Source organism: Sus scrofa, chromosome 7 (assembly GCF_054392235.1).
Source record: "Sus scrofa isolate SSC_HxYL_T2T_F1_AM1 chromosome 7, Sscrofa_HxYL_maternal_Yorkshire_Landrace_v2.0, whole genome shotgun sequence".
NCBI lineage: Eukaryota > Metazoa > Chordata > Mammalia > Artiodactyla > Suidae > Sus > Sus scrofa.
In genome coordinates this window covers 104,841,388-104,857,163 of record NC_139389.1, presented here as the reverse complement: position 1 = coordinate 104,857,163, position 15,776 = coordinate 104,841,388, and the positions used below count along the sequence as shown (strand labels likewise).

The 15,776-nt window shown below is 46.2% G+C and overlaps 1 protein-coding gene across 31 annotated transcripts in view; it reads left to right on the top strand.

The window, feature by feature from the left end:
- Positions 1-15,776, top strand: part of SLC8A3 (solute carrier family 8 member A3) — a 153,747-nt gene that overhangs the window by 18,535 nt on the left and 119,436 nt on the right. For 30 of the 31 annotated variants that reach the window (XR_014811067.1, XR_014811063.1, XR_014811061.1 and 27 more), the window contains exon 2: positions 3,475-5,320. Coding sequence is in view for 20 of the 31 variants with exons in the window: in XM_084969615.1 (XP_084825741.1) it covers positions 3,537-5,320 (1,784 nt within the window). In the remaining 11 variants the exon portion in view is untranslated. Of the gene's footprint in view, positions 1-3,474; positions 7,434-15,776 lie in introns of all 31 variants that reach the window. The other variant, XR_014811068.1, reaches the window with a different exon arrangement.

Below are 15,776 nucleotides of genomic sequence, written 5' to 3'. Positions count from 1 at the left end.
AGGGGAACAGAGACCATGGTCCTCCTTAATACTTTCAGTGGGTAAGATAAGTAGAAGTCCTTGTCCCCCGATGGTCATGATAACTCTACTGCCTCAGTGGTCCATGTCCCTGCTCTTAGGGAAGAGAGCTAGCCTGCTCTAACCTGTGGATAGCCCACCCCTCTGGGGTTGGCTCGCCATGCAGCTGCCACCGCCTGTCACCATGTTGGCTCTTGATCAAAGAGCTGCTCCAGCTGTGCCTGCCTTCTGTCTCTTCCTGCATGGGGCTTCTTAGAATTCACAAAATGTTGGGTTTTCAGAGGTCAAGGCAAGGAGCCAAGTTTGGTCTCTGTCCACATTTCTCCAGGGTGCACAAGTGCCAAACCTATGAATAGGGTCCCTGTGTGCATCGCAGATGATGAGAGCTTTTCCAGCCTTTGAATATAGATGCCGAACCCCTTCAGCCACTCTGCCCTTCTCACAGCCTCTTTCCCTCTGAGTGAGCTCAAAGCCCCAAGCACCTGCTGTGATGACCCCCCAGTACCTGGACTAACAGGGAATGTGGGCCTCAGCAGTTGGCTGCCATTCTGGGGGAATATGAAGCCACATTAATCTGTAGAGCCCTTGGGGACGAGGGCCTTCAGGATTGCAGTATCCACCAGGGTGAACCGTGTCCCAAAGGGATTTCTCTTTGAGTACAAGCCTTGGGAATTTAGAGGTCCCCCATAGCCTCTAAAATCTAGTTGGGACTTGTCTATGAGATCTATTTTTTTCTAAAGCAAATGGCTAGAATTCAGATAGTAAAATGTAAGTAAAATGACGTTTTCAAACTTAAAAATTTTTTTTTGTAAAATGACTTTAAAGAGGGCTGATTTCTGGGTGTATTAGTCTGCTCAGGCTGCCATAACAAAATACTATAGGCTGAATGAGTTAAACAATAGAAATTCAGAGTTCCTGTCATGGCTCAGTGGTTCACTAACCCTGACTAGTACCCATGAGGATGCGGGTTTGATCCCTGGCCTTGCTCAGTGGGTTAAGGATCTGGCATTGCCGTGAGCTGTAGTGTAGGTCTCGGACGTGTCTCAGATCTGGTACTGCTGTGGCTGTGGCAGAGGCCAGCAGCTACAGCTCCAATTAGACCCCTAGCCTGGGGACCCCCATATGCCATGGGTGCAGCCCTAAAAACAAACAAACAAACAAAAAACACAATAGAAATTTATTTTCTCACTGTTTTGGAGGCTGGATCAAGATACCAGGTGATTTGGTATCTGGAGAGAGGTATCTTCCTGGCTTGCAGAGGGCCATTTTCTCTCTATGTCCTCATATAATGGAGAGAAATCTCTCTCTGTCTGTTATCCTCTTATAAGGCCACGAGTCCTATTGGATTAGGACCTCCCCCATGATGTTATTTAACCTTAATTACCTCCTAAAAGCCTTATCTCCAAATAGAGTTGCATTGTGGACTAGGGCTTCAACATAGGAATTTTGGGAGCACACAATTCAGTCCATAACACTGAGGACGCTTCCTTAGGGCCACATTTATTTATCCCAAAACATTTACTGAGCATCTGCTAACTAACTACTTAGGACACCATGATAAACAGAATAGACGTAGTCTTTGCCTTTATGTCATTCATAGTTTAATGGATGAGTTAATCATTGATCATAGAACCCCACAAAAACACAAGTAATTTCAAAATTTTTGTAAGTGCCATGAAGGCAAAGTAAAGAGGGAGTTGACCATTTTTAGGGTGAGGGACAGTTTTTCTGAGAATGTGACACTTAAGCTGAGATCTAAAGCATTGTTAAGAATAGGGGTACCAAAAAATAGTCATTTTGGTCATGGGTGATGTCATGTGCAAAGGTCCTGAGGTAGAGTAAAACTTGGTGTAATCCTGGACTGGATATGAAGGTGATGATTGCTGAAACGCAGTAAGAGGGTCAGTGACAAGAGATGGAGGGGGAAGAGGAAGAAGAAGATAGCTCATGCAAGGCTTGGCAGGTTGTGATAAGGATCCTGGTCTTTACATTAAAAGCAAGGGGAAACTACTAAGGGCTTCAATTAGGAGAACGAGAGCGTAGGTTTGGGTTTGTTAAGAAAAAATAAAGGGGGTGGTGGTACTGGATGAGGAATGGAATAGAGAACAGCCAGAGCTGGAGTGAGTTCAGTTAGGAGGTGACTACAGTAGATTCATCTAGAGTAAAGGGGGCTTGGGCTGTGATGGTCATGATAGAGATGGGGGGAGAGTTGATAGGGTTCGGTGCTGGACTAGATAAGAGATGGGAGGGAAAGAGGCTTGCAGACTAACAGCAGCTTTCTGACGTGAGAAACTGGGTAGATGGAGGTGCTGTTTTTTGAAATGGGAAGTAGTGCAGAAGAAGGAGCAGACAGGGAATAGCCACAGCCCTCCCTTGCTAACAATACCCCTCCGTGGTGGCAGCAGAGGTGGAAAAATGGGCAAATTGCTTTTTTTAAGGTATTGCATGGTTATTTGCATTCTCATTCTATCTGAATAAGGCCATGAAGAGAAAGATCGGTCTGTCCCTTTCAGTTGAATTTCTTCCATTCTTCTGAACTCACGCTCGCCTTTTAGTGCTTTGAGGCCAGCAGATGTGGCTGCATTTCATCCCCAAATCTTGCCTACAGTTTAAAAAAAAAACAACCTTTTGAGAGCCACTTGCCTGTTCTTTATAGTGGTTTCTACCACCAGGCTCTTTCAGTGTTTGGGTTTGGAATTTGAGTGGCTGGTCGATCTTCATCTTCCTATAAGCAGACACCTAAACTCTCTCATAAGGCTGTTTTGCTGCAGGGCTAAGAGCTGCCGTGGATTGGGTCTTGGGCACAGCTTACAGGGGCCTCAGTTCAGCTACATGGAAGTGGTATTCACTACAGAACCAACTCTCTCGATTTCCCAAGCAGTCTCAGAATTACAGCTTGCCTCCATAAATTTTTCAACTGGAGAAGGACTTTTTCCCAACCGGGCTCAACTGCACACAGGGCAAGGTGTTCTATTTTGGGAAAGTGGCCCATGATACAAAGTTCAGCTCAATATGTACTCTTATAAATCTATGTTATACGAAGTTCTTGAGTATCTTGAGTGTGATGACAGTGTGGTAAGGAAGGCTGAAAACTCCAAAAACAGTGTTAGTAGGGATAGAGTCATGCTGTATTTGGCCAATTTTAAGCTGATTCTTGAGAACTCTCACAGGTAACCGAGGGGTGGGAGACAGGGCTAGAAGGGTATCAGTTGAGTTTCCATTACCAATATTCCCAGCTACTTTAAGCCATTTTTCAGCTGAGTTTACCAGATGGTCCTGAGGACAGAGCAGCTATTTGTGCCTCCCAGTGACATCTATTTTTCCAAGTGAGAGACTGCCCCATATGTTAGTGCAATATGTCGCTCAAGGTGAAGCATCAGTTTGTATTGGTGGGATCCTGCCATTTGCTGTCCTCCTTTTCTTTATGCCTTTTTCTGCCTCTCTGGTCTTTTCTAGGTCTCTGGCCTGTCAGGAGGACCATTGGTGCTGCAGTGGAAGCCAGCGGCTAAGTCTCGTGTATGGCGTGGTTAAGGTTGCAGCCTCTCACCTCTGCCTTCCTCCATTTTGGGCTGATTACTTTTGTGCTCTTCCTGAATGGTCTTCGGGCAGAGGCTGGCGGCTCAGGAGATGTGCCCAGCCCAGGGCAGAACAATGAGTCTTGTTCAGGGTCATCGGACTGCAAGGAGGGTGTCATCCTGCCAATTTGGTACCCAGAGAACCCTTCCCTTGGAGACAAGATTGCCAGGGTCATTGTCTATTTCGTGGCCCTGATATACATGTTCCTTGGGGTATCCATCATTGCTGATCGCTTCATGGCATCTATTGAAGTCATCACTTCTCAAGAGAGAGAGGTGACTATCAAAAAGCCCAATGGAGAGACCAGTACAACCACCATTAGGGTCTGGAATGAAACTGTCTCCAACCTGACACTTATGGCCCTTGGTTCCTCTGCTCCTGAGATCCTCCTCTCTTTAATTGAGGTGTGTGGTCACGGGTTCATTGCTGGTGATCTGGGACCTTCTACCATTGTAGGCAGCGCAGCCTTCAACATGTTCATTATCATTGGCATCTGTGTCTATGTGATCCCCGATGGAGAGACTCGCAAGATCAAGCACCTACGAGTCTTCTTTGTCACAGCTGCGTGGAGCATCTTTGCCTACATCTGGCTCTATATGATCCTGGCAGTCTTTTCTCCTGGTGTGGTCCAGGTTTGGGAAGGCCTCCTCACTCTCTTCTTCTTTCCAGTGTGTGTCCTTCTTGCCTGGGTGGCAGACAGACGACTGCTCTTCTATAAATACATGCACAAAAAGTACCGTGCAGATAAACACCGAGGAATCATCATAGAGACAGAGGGTGACCACCCCAAGGGCATCGAGATGGATGGGAAAATGATGAATTCCCACTTCCTAGATGGGCACCTGGTACCCGTGGAAGGGAAGGAAGTGGATGAGTCCCGCAGAGAGATGATCCGGATTCTCAAGGATCTGAAACAGAAACACCCAGAGAAGGACTTAGATCAGCTGGTGGAGATGGCCAATTACTATGCTCTCTCCCATCAACAGAAGAGCCGCGCCTTCTACCGGATCCAAGCCACTCGTATGATGACTGGCGCAGGCAATATCCTGAAGAAACACGCAGCAGAACAAGCCAAAAAAGCCTCGAGCATGAGCGAGGTGCACACCGATGAGCCTGAGGACTTTGTCTCCAAGGTCTTCTTTGACCCGTGCTCTTACCAGTGCCTGGAGAACTGTGGGGCTGTGCTCCTGACAGTGGTGAGGAAAGGGGGGGACACGTCCAAGACTGTGTATGTGGACTACAAAACAGAGGATGGTTCTGCCAATGCAGGGGCTGACTATGAGTTCACGGAGGGCACTGTGGTCCTGAAGCCGGGAGAGACCCAGAAGGAGTTCTCTGTGGGCATCATCGACGATGACATTTTTGAGGAGGATGAACACTTCTTTGTGAGGCTGAGCAACGTGCGCATAGAGGAGGAGCCGCCAGAGGAGGGCACATCTCCCATGGTACCCAATAGTCTTCCCTTTCCTCGGGCCGTCCTGGCATCCCCTTGTGTGGCCACAGTCACCATCTTGGATGATGACCACGCAGGCATTTTCACTTTTGAATGTGACACTGTTCATGTCAGTGAAAGTATTGGTGTCATGGAGGTCAAGGTTCTGCGGACATCAGGTGCCCGGGGCACAGTCATCGTCCCCTTTAGGACAGTAGAAGGGACAGCCAAGGGTGGTGGTGAGGATTTTGAAGACACATTTGGGGAGCTGGAGTTCAAGAATGATGAAACTGTGTAAGTAACATTTCCGCATTCCATCTCCCTCTACCCCCGCCACCTCCTTCTCTCCTTCTGCACCGCTTGTTAAAACTTCTCCTTGTATCTCTGTTAATGTCAAACTTTGGTTCCATCACAGGTATGCAGAATCAGCAGACACTCCTGCCAGGTTCCGCTTCCAAACTCTCCTTGAGTTTTCTCATTTGAAATTGTTTGGGGGCAAGGAATCCCATGGCAGGATCTAAGGACACAGAACGTGTTGTCCGCTGAAACTCAAAAAGATGGCTGGTGAAGGTGGGGGGTGACAGAAGTTCTGAGATCAGATTTGGGGTAAATCTTGCGACTACACAAAAGCCAGGAGACTGCTTGGGTCTCTTCTTCCTCCTCTTCTCAGGCCAAGGGCTTATATGAGCTTTGAAGCCAATCCTTTCCATCCTGAGACACTGATCACTCAATCAGGACATCCTCCAGAAAATGAGTGGCATTGGCTTTTTTTTTTCCCCCAGAACCATTGGCTTCCCCCCCCGCCCAATACCATATTGCAGTTGCATTGTATAACCAGATTTCAGGCACCTCACCTTCAATTTGGAAATTGCAAAATTGATTGAAACTTGGCAGTCTCTTTAAACATGAACAGGCTCTTTTATGGTGTGAAGCTTGCCCAGTCTAGGTGAAATGAGTCACTAGAGCTTGGGTCCCGGAGGGATCTTGCAGAAGCAGAGCTCCCAGGGCAGTGGCCACCTGTCTTTAGTCATAGATCTGAGCTCCAAAATCTGGCCAAGCCATGGAGGAGATGTCTCTTAGGAATTGTGAGGGAAAAATTACATCTGTGTGGTCATCTCTTTTCACAGGCCAGAACTCTGGTGACTGCCCGAGCTAGTCCTTCAGACACTGGGGAACTTGCACTTCTATTGCCTCTGTCACTCTGAGACCTCTCCTCGTTGAAATATCTTGTATTGGGTGTTCTGTCCTTTTCTCGGAGGATGGGTATCTTTGAAGAAGAAAACAGGTGGACTTTCCCCAGGGTTTGCAGCCTCTGGGAGAGTAGACTTTCCAGGATGGCCAAGAAGGAAGGGGATGCGAAAGGGGAAGCTTGCCTCTGCATTCTTGCTCCCATCCACACGCAATAAGCAGTAGCAGGCGAAGGTGTGAAGCACATTGGAGGCATATAGGAAGTGAGGCGTGTCAGACTGCGCCAAGAACCTGCTGAAAACACTTTGAGTGAGAAACGAAACCTCTCATCTGTGAAGTGGGAATAACAATACTTTCCTTGCCTAGAGGCAGGATCAAATCTATTTGCGGTTCCTTCCAGCTCTAGGATTTTCTGAACCATAGACATAGGCGCTCAGTGTAGATCATACTTGTACTAGCCAAAGATGGAACAGGGGGAGAATGTCTCCTAAAGTGAACTAGCCATTGACAAAATTGATTTATTAGGGCTCTGTCTAGTCATGTTGCTGGGAAGGATCATTACTTGTTAGCATAAACAAAACCCTGTGTCTTTGAGAGAATACTGTCCGTCTATATGTGCTCTGGGGAGAGTCTTGATGCCCACAAATGAAGGACAGGCCCTCACTGGTAGGAAAAGCACCACAAAATTTCACATATATTTATGGCAATGTCAGTGTGTAAGAAGTTATTATCAGGCATAAAATGACATCAAGACCACAGCATTGGTCATAATTGGACAGACTTGTAGTTCCTCCTACTCACACTGAAGAGTTGGTGTTTTTTGTTTTTTGTCTTTTATCTTTTGTCTTTTAGGGCCGCGCCTGCAGCATATGGAAGTTCCCAGGCTAGGGGTTGAATCGGGGCTGTAGCCACTGGTTTATGCCACAGCAATGTGGAATCTGAGCCACGTCTGTGACCTAACCAGAGCTCACAGCAACGCCAGATCCTTAACCCACTGAGCAAGGCCAGGGATCGAACCCGCTTCCTCATGGATACTAGTTGGGTTCATTAACCACTGAGCCATGACGGGAACTCCCTAAAGAGTCATTTTCGAGAGATCAGAAGCTTGGCTCCCAATTTCTTCATCTTGGAGTTCCCATTGTGGCTCAGCGGTAATGAACCTGAATAGTATCTATGAGGATGTGGGTTCAATCCCTGGCCCCCTCACTCAGTGAGTTAAGTATGGCATTGCCATGAGCTGTGGTGTAGGTCACAGATGTGGCTTGGATCTGGCATTGCTGTGAGCGTGATGTAGGCCAGTAGCTGCAGTTCCAATTCCACCCCTAGTCTGGGAACTTCTATGTGCTGTAGGTGCGGCCCTAAAAAGACAAAGCAAAAAACAAAAAACCAGTTTCTTCATCTCAATAATCAGGTGCGTACCTAGGATCTCTGGGTATGACTAAACCTTCCTCAAACCTATTTGTTTTCAGCTTAAGGACTATCTTCATGTAAGAGCCTTTTGAATGATTGCTTCTGGGTGATCGTGGTTCTAAATGTGTATCAACTTCCACACGTTTGAGATGCTTGTCCAGGTGTTCTAGGGTTTCCTGTCTCCTCCTCTGCATTGTATTTTAGACTTCAGTAGACTTTAGACTACCCTTTTGGTCTTCTTCATTGGAGGAGAATGAATCCAAAACCCTCTGGTCTCTTTTTTTACATCACAACCCCACCTTTGATACTTTGTCATTTAACAACCAGAGGCCATATGATGCAGCAGAAAAACCATGGGCTCCGAGTGTAGTACGCTGGGTTAGTGTTCTGGCTCTACTGTGAATTCAACCGTGTCGTTTGGGGAAATCTTATTCCCTTATGAGATTATTTCCTCATTGATAAAATGGGGATACTAATGCCTCTCTTGCAGGGCTGTTCTAAGGATTCAAGATAGTGTATGCAGTGTTCCTTGTACATGGTATATGCTCAGTAAACAAGGCCATTAATAGTAATATCAATGAGTTAACAGTGAATTAGCGATATTCTTCAGAGGATGCCGGTGCGGTCCCCAGGTTACTTGGTTCTCTGTGTGACCTTAATTAATAAGCATGCTAGTTTTTTGGTTTTCACAAAGATTACTAATCTAAACTCATAAAATATTAGAACCAGAAAGGACCCTAGAATATCTTCTAGTGTAGTGTTTCTCAAATTTTAATGTGCTTGTGAGCCACCTGGGAGATCTTCCTAAAATGCAGATTTATGATTTGCTTTTTTTTTTTTTTTTTTGCTTTTCTAAAATTTTTAAGTGATTTTTATTTTTTCCAGTATAGTTAGTTTACAGTGTTCTGTACATTTCTATTGTACAGCATAGTGACCCAGTCACACATATATACATGTTCTTTTTCTCACATTATCCTCCATCATGTTCCATCATAGTGTCTAGGTATAGTTCCCTGTGCTATACAGAAGGATCTCATTGCTTATCTATTTCTCATCTATCTTTATAGACGTTCACAGATCTCTTCAATCCAGGGTGAATACCACAGGATTCATTCCAGCCTCCCCTTTTCTACATTTGTAGCTCTCTTATCTGACAGTGAGAAGTCTGATTTAAAAGGTGGAGAGCAGGGCTTGAAATTCTGCATTTCTAGCAAGCTCCTGATGCTCTTGGTCCCAAGGTAGAGTTGCAAGGCCCTAAAGCGCTTGACCAAACCATGAAACCCAGGGAGAAAAGTGGCTTTTCAGATGACTTGTATAATTGCATCACGAATGCTTTGCTTTCCAGTTCCAGTGATCAGCTCTGTCTCAGCTGGAATCTAGCTCTTACCCCAAGACCCTGCTAATTGCGATCCCAATCTGGAAATTGAAATTGAAACCCTCCAGTTACTTAGACAGAAACTGTGTGGTGCCTGGAACAATTTCATTTTCTAATCCTCCCCTCTTGGTGTAGCTTTATTTGTCCACCAGGCCTGGTGGCATTGTCACTTTTGTCCTTACCATACTCCTCTGAATCTATTCAGGTTGAAGCCAGGCCTATGTTCTATCAGTAATATTAGGACCATGAATTCAGTCATTTGGTTTTATGCTTTACTTCTTCAAAGATGTCCTTAGCAGCCAGGGTAGGATGCAAAAAACATGAACTTTGGAGTCTGACAAACAGGTGTGAATCCATCACTCACCAGCTGTGTAACTTTAACAAGTCACTTCAGCTGCCTGAGTCCCAGATATGCTGCTGGAGCGATAGGAATAATATCTATCCTTCAAGATTGTAATAAGGACTACATACAAATATAAAGAAAATGCACTTTTAGCACAGTGCCTGCTCACAGAAGGTACTCTGCTTTTAATATACAATTATTAAATTGCTGCTACATACCAGGTACGGTACAAGGTACTGCAGAGAAATAAGTGAATAAGAAGAGCTGGCATTTCAGATTTCAAGGATCTTATTCTCCAGTGGAGAGGATACAAGGTATACAGACAAATCAAAACACATGGGAGAAGTGGTATGGTTGAGGTAAATTTAATAGAAGGGGAGAGAAAGCTCCTCACTGTGTAACACCACTGTAGTTTTCAAAGTCACCTTCCTTAAGGATGTAGTAGTGAAGCAGATGAAGCAGGGAGTGGGTACATGATTTAGATCCATGGGGAAGGATGCTATTGACACCTCCATGATCAAGAGGAGTCCCTACCCTGTGGCCCCTGCTACAGCACGTCATGAGGATTATGACCTCTGAGCCTCCTGCAGAGCATAACAAAACCTCACCACGATAAGGATGCTGGCCAGCACGTTAATCTCACTCACTGAACACGTGACGACTGGCTCCTGCAGCCCAGGCTCACAGCATGCCTCTGCAAAACTGAGATTATTGCAGCTCATCGACCTTTGGGGTCCCTGGGAGTAGTCAAAACCACAGATGTCAGGTAGGCAAATGCCAATACCTACTGGAATTAAATAATTGTCCCGCACATTTTCCAACCAAATTAGAATGTAAGCACTGAAAGGTAGCTGATCGCTCACTTTTACACATTATGAAGCAGAGATTCAGAAATGCAGAGCGACTTGTCCAAGACCCCACAGGGAGGTATGATAGAAAGTTAGGCTTGGAAAGGACTTTTTATTTAGATGCTACTGATTTAATGTCTCCTCCTCCTGATTGGGATTTTTCCATTTTATTTTTACCCATCAGAATGTTAACTTTGGAAAGAATATGGAAATTCTTGGGCAAAAGATTCTCTGGAAGTTCATATCCAGGATTCTTATGTGACTAGTGTCTTAACTAAGAATAATATGTTATGGACTATTTTTAATCTCTTGGTTTATCTTGAATCTGTTCAGGAAGGAAAATATTGGAGCCCATAGGGAAAAAAATTTTTTTAGAAAAGCTTTAGCTTAGTGATCTCTTACTGAAAATAGGTTATAAGTATATCTGAGACATCTTTTGGTGATGGCAAACTTCAGGCCAGACCTTGTTTCATGAAATGATGAGATTTTTTTCAGAATGAGGCAGGGTATTCTCTTCTCCAGTACTTTCTCTGTAAAGTTTCAGAGAAACTTTCCATCCAAACCTATACAAATCTGGCATTATCCAAGACATAATTTTTACATTCTCCAGGTTGAATCGAGCATGGTGGGCTTTTTTCTTTTTCTCTGGCTCAGCAGGGTGCCAGGATAGGCTCTTTCTGGCTACCGAGGAAGATAATTTGCCTCTAGAATGCCCTTTCTGTGCTTGAAAAAAGTCACAAGCTGCCAGCTTAGTGAGGGTGGGAGTGGGGTGGGGGCAGTCGTTCTTCCGCCTTAGCTGTCATCCCCGCCTTTCTCCTTTCTTCTGCCTGCAGTACCCGACCTCCGGTAACAGGATGTCTCCATAGCTTTTGGTAAACTGTCGGTCATCAGGACAATGGCTCCTGGAGCTGTGTTCTTGGCTCAGAGAGGTCCTCAAGAAGGGGATCCATGTCTGAGCCACTTGTTGAATGGCAGAGGGGTGGGGGGCACTTAACAGTACAGGGGAACAGTTCAGGTAGGATTGTTCAACTGTAGTGCTCCCTCTTCTGGGCCCAGAGGAGTTACTGAAGGCTCTGTAGAGTCTATAGCTGAAGCTTTGGATTTCATGCCCAGAAAGGTCCCAGGCCCTGGTGGGGTTTTTTTGTTTGTTAGTTTTTTTTTTTTTTTTTTCTTTTTTCTTATTCATTATTGAAACTGCCCAAGACTCTGTCAAAGAACGACATATTCCAACTCCAGGATCCATAAGAGCACCCCCAAGTATACGTACACCTTACGTGGTGGTGAAGATCCCCAGGAAGTCCAGAGGCTTCCTCGCGAATCTGTTTGAGGGTCTAGGGGTACAATGTCCCCAGCGACACCGGATCCGGCAACCCCCCTTCTACCTGACCTGGCCAGGAACCATTTACAGCAGAGCATCCATTGTGCCTGCCTTTGGCCTTCTCACATCGCTCTGCCCTTGGGTGTAAGGACACTCGAGTTGCCGGCTTGGAAATTCCTCCAGGGAGAAGGTCACGTTGGGTTTGAGGAGAAAAACATACCTTGATTGTGGGGGATAACAGGCTGTTCTGTGCATTGCTTGGAATGATGCTAGTTGGGGGTTGGGGCTCAGGCAATAATACAGAAAGGACGGTGGCGAGCCTGCCCTGGGCCTCGCTTTCTTTGTCCCGACTCTTCCAGCCCTTAAGGTCAAAGATTCCTCATTCACTAATAAGTATGATGCAAAGGGATACTTGAGCAGAGTGAGGTGGGTGAGTGGGGAGGGCTCTTCCTTGTTGAGCTTTCATCACCTCCCCAGGTGTATTTGGGTAATACCTGAGCACTCATTCCTTCTCCATCCTTTGGCTGTGACCTCATCAACTTCATGAGGAAGGGAGTATTTTTCAGAGCTGCGGTCTTCAGCTTATTCAAAGTGTCATTTTCTTGTTGTTTTTTTTTTCATCAAGAGAAACTAAACTGTGTTTCCAGAACCCAATCTGAAGCCCTGGCATAGAGCCCATAGTATGTATATAACTGATAGTTGGAGAGAGAGAATCCCTTGACCTGCAAAGTCCCTGTAGTTTAATTGTGATTTATCCAGAACTATTCTGTAGGAATCACCTGCTTTGAGGATTTTGCTAAAAGACCATGGGGAAAAGTGCTGGGTGAACATTTCTCAGGTGACATGATATTTCTCATTCATAGGGATTATAAGCCCACCTCTACCCCCTACCAGGTACCCATGGAGGCTGTGACCTGGATTAGTCAAGAAGAAGATCAAATTGAAAGGAAAATATATTCATTATGAAAAAAATGTTTTTCTGAAAACTGAGTCTCCACTAGGTATGTGTATATATTTAAATTCAGTTATCAGTGTGGCTCCATCCTGATGCTCTCCAGCTAGGGTTTGGCCTGCATGGACACAGCCTGGTTAATCTGCCCTTGCCTGAGCCCAGTTCACTTATCACTTGGTGGCAAGGCTTCATGAAGAACCCTTGATAGCCCTTGTTATGATAGACAGTGCTCTATTATAGGTTCTTTAGTTGGTGCTTTCAAAACGAGTGACTTTTTTCTCGGCCGCCCCGTGGCATATGGAGCTCCCAGGCCAGGGATCAGATCCAAGCCACAGTCTTGACCTAAGCTACAGATGTGGCCATGGCAACGCCAGATCCTTAACCCACTGTGCTGGGTGGGCGATTGAATCCATGGCCCAGCACTTCCAAGATGCCACCGATCCAGTTTCACCACAGCTGGAGCTCCTCGAGTGACATGTTGATAGTAATTTGCCACTCAGAATATGGCTGTGGAACAAATTATGGTTTACAGATGCCTCATTCTGCCATTTCTCCCTAGAAGTCCATCTTTTTCCAGAGCTCTTGGTCTTGATTTTTGGTCCCCTTCTTGGTCTCCTCCTCATATAGCCCATGTCATTTCTGCTTGTGACCCCCCGGCCCCCTGACCCTCTTTTTCTGAGCTGAGGTGATGGAAGGTACGAGCCCTGCCTGTAAATCTTCTGTGTTCAATTTATTTCCCGGCTCTTACCTCACTTTCTGTTTGTATACTGTTTTCTTATTTTTGCCCTCTCTTCTTAATTTTTTTCAAGTTTATTTTTTGTTTATTTGGTTTTTTTTTTTTAGGGCCGCACCTGTGACACGTGGAGGTTCCCAGGCTAAGGGTCAAATTAGAGCTGTAGGTGCTGGCCTACACCACAGCCACAGCAACGGGGCATCTGAGCCACATCTGCAACCTACACTGCAGCTCACAGCACACCGGATCCTTAACCCACTGAGCGAGGCCAGGGATCGAGCCTATGTCCTCATGGATGCTAGTCAGATTCATTTTTGCTGAGCCTCGATGGGTACTCCTCAAGTTTATTTGTTAAATTTTTATTAGATTATAGTTGATTTACAGTGTTGTGCCAATTTCTGCTATATAGCGTAATGACCCAGTCATTCATATATATATATACATGTATATATATATATATGTATGTATATGTGTATATATATATATGTATGTATGTATATGTGTATATATATATGTATGTACACACACACACACACACACACACACACATTCTTTTTCTCATACTATCTTCCATCATGGTCTGTCCCAAGAGATTGGACATAGTTCCCTGGGCTGTACTATAGGACCTCATTGCTCATCCATTCTAAATGTAATAGTTTGTAATAGTTTAAACTCCCCTTCCATCCTACTCTGCACCCCCGCCCCCACCCGCCTTAGCAACCACAAAGTCCTCTGCTGCCTCTCTTCTTTCTCTGCTGCATATGCTCTAGGCGCTGCACGTGCTGTGGTTTCCACTCCTGCTCGTGCTCAGTGCCTTCCTCCCCGCATCCTTGAGTCCTCCCTCCTCTTTTATTCTTATCCTATTCCCTACATCCTCTTCCTTCACACTTTTGGCATCTGTACTTCAGTTGCCTTCTGTTTACTGTCTGATTGATGATTCTTTGAATGACCAAGAAGGAGCTGTGAGTATCCCTCAAGAAAGCCCGGCATTTGGACAAAGAACTAGCCATGTGGGGAGTTCCCATGTTGGCCCAGCGGTAACGAACCCAACTAGCATCCATGAGGACATGGGTTCCACCCCTAGCTCCGCTCAGTGGGTTAGGGATCTGGCATTGCCATGAGCTGTGGTGGTGTGGTGAGATGCAGCTCAGATCCGCATTGCTCTGGCTGTGATGTAGGCTGGCAGCTACAGCTCTGATTCACCCGCTAGCCTGAGAACTTGCAAATGCGTGGGTGTGGCCCTAAAAAGACAAAAAACAGAACCAAAAAAAAAAAAACCAGACAAACAAAAATCCTAGCTGTGTGAGGACACCAAGAAGACTGATATCTCCCAGGAAACAAGCCACTCGCTCTGGTGCTCTTTTCCCCCTTCACCACAAAGTGTTTGTATGTTAAGACAAGAAGGTTGAATTGTAAGGATCCAGCATAGACTGGAACTGGTATGAGAAAGCCATCTGAGGCCGTGGAGCCCTAGGGACAACCTTCTCTTTCTGATGCTCTCCCTCTAAGCCACCTGGTCTCTGCCTCCTGCTTCCCTCTGTGGCCCTCTCCCTTACTGCTTCCAGCTCATCATGGTACCTCCCAGCCCAGCAGTCCTATCTCAGAGCTATTATCTGGAAAGATCTTTCTATTCTTCTAGCTCACAGTCCCAAGGGACAGAATCTGCTGTCCCTCTACCCCATCCCACCCCGTTTTTTTTCTCCAACCTAATTGTGTCAGAGCCCTCTGGCCAGACACATGTTGGCTGCCGTGTGTCAAACCAAGTTATTGGCCATCCCAACTTGGCAGTTCACTTGCCATAACTGGGTGGTGGGGTGGGAAAATGAAGTTGCCAGGGGTTTCCATGTAAAGCTCCCTGAGCCGTTGTGTCTTTAAGTGGTGGACAGTGCTACTGTGAGAAGGAAGTCCCTGATGAGACAATAATCCGTCACTTCAAAACAATACAGTGTATGAGGTTTCCAGTGCCTTGGAGAGAGCGCTGATTTGACAGTGGTCAATGCTGGGGCTGTAGGCTGGAGAAGAGGAGAAACAGCCACCTCTGGAGCCCTCAGCCCTACTGTATTCATCAAGCTGACCACAGACTCAGAGGCCAAGAGTTAACTGGCCTCGCCCAGATCAACAGAAACATTCCTAGGAGATGATGCTCAGTGGCACAGATCTCCAGGCTACCAGGGTCACTCCTCCCCCTTCGCCCTCTTCTGGTGTGTCCTCTCTGGGAGACCAGCGTCAGAGGATGATCTGCTGTCATTTTCGGGTGCACTATTTGGGTACTGAGTCACTTTCAAAACCTCTTCCTGGGTTTGGGTTTCCAGAGCAGCCTGTGTTCCCGACTAACACAGAAAGCTTCCCTGCTCCTCATGCTTGCCAGGGATAGAATGACAGTCTTTCCCTGCCTGCCCCTCCCCTGCTAGACAGCTGCTCAGCTGGACTTAGCCTGATCCGGCAGGCACCCCCACCCCCTTATCATTGCCGCTGCAACTTGATGCCTTTCCAGGAACTCCCTGGAAACCAGAGTCTTCTCCTCTCCAGGTGGCACAGTGTGTGACTCTGTCAGGTTCCCTGTGTCCCAGGGCACAGGGCTGG